The 6000-nt window shown below is 51.0% G+C and overlaps 1 protein-coding gene across 1 annotated transcript; it reads left to right on the top strand.

Annotated features, from left to right (window-relative positions):
• The first annotated feature begins 4721 nt into the window (after positions 1–4721).
• LOC126075481 (uncharacterized) lies at positions 4722–5546 on the top strand. The gene has a single exon (XM_049883264.1). The coding sequence runs from the start codon at positions 4876–4878 to the stop codon at positions 5401–5403; it is 528 nt and encodes a 175-aa protein (XP_049739221.1). The 5' UTR covers positions 4722–4875; the 3' UTR covers positions 5404–5546.
• Positions 5547–6000: the final 454 nt, after the last annotated feature.

A 6000-nucleotide genomic window follows, 5' to 3' on the forward strand; every position in this document is an offset into this window, starting at 1 on the left:
CATTTCTCTTTCCTTTAGATCATCCCTATTTCTAGGTTTTGCTCTGTTTGTGGCTGCTCCACTCTGTCACCCTGGCAACTTGGAGAGATGATAACCTTAGGGGGCTCTAGAGCTAGGCTTCCATTGCTCCCTTCATCAGAGAGCAAAGACCAAAAAGAGAGATTATGAGGAAAGGAAAAGAATCCAGACATCTGTCCCACCTGCCCTGACTTTGCTATATTGCCCACTCTTAATTTTCACCCTTGTCCCCTTGCCACCAGCCTAAGGACACTGACTAGGCCATTTTTCCAGGCCCAGTCTGATGCTGTGGGGGATGTCCTGTGCCATGCTCAGAGGTGGCTGGCAGATGTCTGCAGGAGTGGGGGGAGGCTGTGTTACAACCCCCGAGGACATCATTAAGGCACGGAAGTGCTGTCGGGGCTTGGAGACCAGGGCACCCAGGGAGCATGTGATGAAAACATGTTTTGTACAACATGGGTCTTCTTTCCCTTCCTCCCCTCCTCTTCCACCTCCTCCCCTTAGGCCTGCGCTATGCCAAGGCTAATGCCAACCCTGCCCCCAGTACTTGCTCAACTCCAACCCTTATGTCAGGCCTATTCTGCTGCTTGCCAGGTTGTTGGCTCTCCTGCTGAATGAGTTTGTGTGTGGAAGGTCCTTACCAGCCCCAGTGCTGCCCGGATCAGACTACAGAACAAGGCCTCAATTTTGAAACCCAGAACTAGCCTAAACAACTCTAGGAATGTCTTCCTGGAACATACACCATTCATTAATTCAACAAATCTTTATTAAACATTCACTGTGTGCCAAACACTGTGCTAACCAAAACTAAACCCATTGCCGTTGAGTCAATTCCAACTCATAGTGATCCTATGGGGCATAGTAGAACTGCCCCATAGGGTTTCCAAGAATGCAGCTGGTGGAATCAAACTGCCGACCTTTTGGTTAGCAGCCGTAGCTCTTAACTACTGCGCCACCAGGGCTCCAGCACTGTGCTAGGCCCCGGGAAAACTCAGGTGTGGTCCTTGCCCTGGCAGGTTTACAGTCTGGTAGAAGAGTCAGACGTTATCAAATAATCCACAAAACTGCAGCTGAGATATTCATAGTGGAGAGACATGTGGTGTCATGAGATTGGGTAGTGGTAGGATTTCTCCCCAGCCAGGAGATCAGGAAAGGCTCCTGGAAAAAAGTGAGGAAGAGAGTAGAGAGAAGGGAGGGAAGAGTATGTGCAAAGACTCCAGTGTCAGGGTCCTGACTCAGCCACTCTGACCCCCAGAAAAAAGAGGGACCCTCTATTCCTGCTCCTCAGCTGGATTTTGCTATGTCACAAAGGAAAGATAATAACACCTCCAAATAGTCAAAGCTGGACTTTGGGACACCTGGAATGATTCCACCTGTTCCTTCATCTCTTCCCCCAGAAAGGTAAACAGAGGCAATCCACAGGCTCAGCCCCTGAGATTATACCACAGAAAACAAGGACCCAAACTGGCGAATCCCCTAGTTGAGGGATTCCTGCATTTGCCCAGCTGGAGCCTCACCAGACAGAAAAGCCTTCTCCTCCCCGCGGCCCCTGCCCCACCCCCAGCCCTGACCTGTCCTACTCTCTGGAGCAAGCTTGTCTGCCTGCAAGGTTGCCTGGAGTGTATGTGAGGTGAGTGCTTAAGGTGTCTGCCAGTCAATCTGTGTGGGTGTAGCAGTCTGTTTGCACAGAACCTCCATCTAGGATCTGGGAGGTATCTCTTCCCTGTCTACTGGGGAACTTCCAGTTCTTCTTGCCCAGGCACTAAGGTTCCACACAAGGTCTGGAGAAAGTAGAGGGTCCTGGAACTGAGGTCCCTTAGAGGAGGGAGCAGGCCCTCTGTGGCTGCACCTCCTCCAGAGCTGGCAAAGAGGTTATGGAACCAGTGGGGTTAAGTTCCAGCCTTGCTCTGACCCACTTTCCTCCCTGTGCCCACATCCCCTGGGGCCAGGGTGTTGGGTGGGGCCAGCTTGGCACCCCTGCACCCACACCTGGGACTTCCCCTCCGTGGAAACTCCCAGGACCTGGGTGTCCTGCCTCCCTTGCCAACTCCCACCAACTGCCTGGGTTCTGTTCAGCTTCAGTGAATCTCCCTGTCTGTCAGACTACAGCTCCTCTCCAGCCCTAGAGGACCCAAGGATGTGAGCCCACCCTCTGGGGCCATCTTTGATGTTTGGCTGCCTGTTCTTGTGGAATCTTCTGAAGAAAAGATGTGAGACTGGGGTGGGGTGGTATTGGGAAGTTATCCTTTGTGTACTTACTATGTACCAGACATTGTGCTAGGTATTATATTATCTTATTGAATCCAAATAGCAGTTCAGAGAGTAGCAGTTATCATCTTCATTTCCCAGAGGAGGAAACTGAGAACCAGAGAGGTTAAGTGACTTGTCCAATATCACACAGCTAGGTAGCAACAGAGCTAAAATGGGAATCCAGGTCTTGGTGGTCCTGAGTTCTCTTCACCGCAATATACTTCCGCCCTTTTTCCTGAACCTGCCTACCTCTGTATGGGATAAGAGACTTTGGGATTTAATTCAGTGCAATTCAGCAAAATTTTATTGAGCATCTGCTGTATGCTAGGCACTGATAGGTGCCAGGAATACATAGAAGGTGGCCATCTGTCTTCAAGGTCTGGTGGGAAGGGCAGGTGTATGGACTAGGAAGTGTCAAACTTCAGGATACGGATCTCAACACGGTGCTATGGAGCAAAGAAAGAAGCAGTACTTTTCTCTTTAGGTATGGAGAATATATATTATGAACAGTGTGAATAAACTGGAATTAACTGCCGTCCAGATCAAAAAATAGTATTTCCTGTACTCTAGAAGCTCCCCATGTGTCCCTTCCAGCTCCTAATTCCCTTCTTCCCCTAAAAGGTAGCCACCAGTCTGACTTTTGTGATAATTATGTCCTTGTTTTTCTTTATAGTGTCAGAAACTATGCATGTATCCCTAAATAATATTGCTTAATTTTGCCTGTTTTTGAGGATCATATAAATGAAATATTGTACTACTCTTTCGTGTCTTATTTTGCTCAACATCTTGTTTGGGAGATATAGCCAAGCTATTGCACATAGCTTTCTTTTGTTCATTTTCATTGTTGCATAGTTTTCCATAGCATGAATATATCATTTTTTTTTTTCATTCTACTGCTGATGGATATTGGATCTGTTCTCAGTTTGGGCTACTATAAACAATACTGCTAGGAACATTGCTGCATGTTTCCCAGTACACGCAGACAAGAGTTCTTCTGGGATATAGAACTAAGAGTCAAAGTCTATGATGTACAGGCTCGACTGGAACAGATAATGCCAAACTGTTTTCCAAAGTGGTTGTGCCAATTACACAGGAAGCAGAACGTTCTACCCAGGGGCAGGTGTAGGACTAAGAAGACTCCTACGCTTTCTTACTTAAAACCCTCCAGTGGTTTTCCCTTTTTACTTAGCATAAGATCCAAGCTCCTTGCCATGACTCCCAAGGCCCTGTGTGATGGAGCCCCTGCCTTACTCTCTGACCTGTGCTGTTTATTACGCTCCCCTTTTCTCATTGCACTCGCTGTCTCTGCTCTCTGGAATGTTCTTCCACTAGTTATTTCCATCGCCGGCTCCCTCACTTCCTTCAGGTCTTCACTAAAAAGTCACTTCTCAGTGATGCCTTCCCTGATCATCCCCATTTTAGACAGTAGCCTCCACCACTTCTTATGCCTGTCTCAGTTTTATTTTTCTCCATATCCCAACCTTCAGGAGTCCATCTAACCTCAGGCAGCTCTCCCTCTGTCTGCAGTGCTTCATAGACGCTCTCTCTCCCAAAGTGCTAAATGGCTGTCAGACCAGACTGTTGGGGGCTGTTTAGCTGTCCTCGATGACTGATTCATCTTTCTCTGAGTCACTTTTTATCATATCATTCTGCTTTTTCATAACCATTCTAATGCCCTGAAATAAGCTAATTTGTTCCTTTGTTTACCTGTTTGTTTTTGTCCCCCACCCTGCCTCACCATTCTCTCTTGCAGAAACACCATCAGAGGGGACATGTAGCTGTCTTGCCCACTACCAAGGCCAGTGCCTGATGCGTGATATAAACGAAAAAAACAAAGCCGTTGCCATCAAGTTGATTCCAACTCATAGTGACCCTATAGGACAGAGTAGAATTGGAAGCTGCTGGTGGATTCGAAGAATTGCCAACCTTTTGGTTAGCAGTCAAGCTCTTAACCACTGCACCACCCAGACTGGTTGCTAGTCTTCCAGGGACAGCCAGGCACCCCCATCCCCATACCTGGAAACTCCCAGAATTCACGCATCCCACCTCCCCTGCCTACTGCCACCAATATCAGTCTCCCAGAGCTCTTCTGCTGCTGCTGCTGCCCCTGCTTCTTCCCTGAGTCCCCTCCGTGGGCTGCTTGGGGCCTGAAACAGCAGTTCTCCCATCAGGATTGGAGAGTGATGGGTGGGGAGCCTCACCCAGGCAGGTGGCAGGTGCCTAGGGCTCAAGAAATACTTTTTGATTGAATGAAGGGGAAGGCCTCCCAGGGGATAGGACCTTGCGAGGTGGAGAAGAGAAATAGGGCACTGCAAGCAGAAGGATCGGTGTGAACAAAGGACGGGAGGCATGAAAGTGCGCATCATATTTGAAGAACAAGTTCTGGTCTGGTGTGGTTGGAGGGTTTTCAGTTGAGGGGAGGGTAGCAGGAGAGCACTGCTAGGCAGGCCTGGAAGGGGAGGGCTGAGCTCCCTGCAGGATCAGCAAGGCTCAGCGTGTCTTAGGTTTAATCTTGCTCCCGTCCCTGCCCCCACAGTCTGCCCCTCCTGCTCTTCCCCATTCCTCTTCACCTAGCCCCCAGCCTGGCCGCTCCTGCAGCTGAATGGAATGGACTTCTCTTTGGGGCTACGCGTGGGACCTCGCAACAAGAAAATTGCCCTCCAACAGCCTCCTACTCTCTCTGGGCACAGCCCACCAGCTGCCTCTCCTTGCCTGTCTTGTCTCCACTCTGTCTGTGCCTGCCCCTGCCCTGCCTGTCTCCCTCCCATCTGCTCCTGCACTGCCTGTCCCTCTCACACAGCTACCTGCCCCTCCTGTCCCAGCCTTCCTGGCCCACCCTGCACCTGCTTCTGCCCTCCCTGCCCTGCCTGTCCATCCTTGGTTGGTCCCCATACCTCCTGCATTCTCTGTGCCAGTCCACCGTTGACCTGCAGTCACCTCCCACCTTGCCCCATTTACCCTTGCCCCAAGGGCCGAGCTGCCTATCCGAGCTCCCGCTTGGGCTGCAGTGACAGCTGCAGCGACAGCTGTGGCCATGGCAGAGGGGCTGCCTGGGGCCCTCCAGGCTCCACTGGCCACTGCAGCTGCTGCTTCAGGGGGCAACGCACCTCTCAGGGGTGCTGCCTGATAGTATAGGAGGGCTGCTGCCCCCCTGAGAAATTATCAGTCTCCCAGAGCCCTTCTGTAGCTGCCTTCTCAGTTTCCAGAGTCCTTCCCACCTCCCCACACCCACCCCTCATCAGATGGGGAGTGGGGGTAAGGGCAGGGAGGCAGGCTAGATGGGGCTTGAAGCAACAGCAGCTCCAGATGGACCCCTCACTGAGGCAGGTAGAGGCAGCAGGCTGTGAACAGCCCCCTGGCCTCCGCCTCTGTCCCTGCTGGGTGAGAAGGGGCATGTGCTTTGAAGTTAGTTTCTGGGCAAGCGTCCGGTGGCTCCAGAACCTCCTCCTCTGCAACTTCTGGAATGGAAAATGTTCTCAGGGCCTTTCCCATGGCCCCTGAAGGTGAGCAAGTTGGCCATTTCTTTCCCTCTAGTCAGCCTCCTTGGAGATCCCTTCTTTGCTAGTCTCCTTTGCAGCTCACGTGGATAAAATGGTCTCCTCCTCTAGAGAAGTTAGGGGGTCCTTTGTCCAGGGGCCACTTCTTTCCTTGGACCTCTGTCCATCTCCTTGATTGACTCAAGAGTCTCTGGACCCTGACCTCTCACCTTGAATCAGGCAAAGAAGGTCTGTG

This window comes from Elephas maximus, chromosome 4, assembly GCF_024166365.1.
Source record: "Elephas maximus indicus isolate mEleMax1 chromosome 4, mEleMax1 primary haplotype, whole genome shotgun sequence".
Taxonomy (NCBI): Eukaryota; Metazoa; Chordata; class Mammalia; order Proboscidea; family Elephantidae; genus Elephas; species Elephas maximus.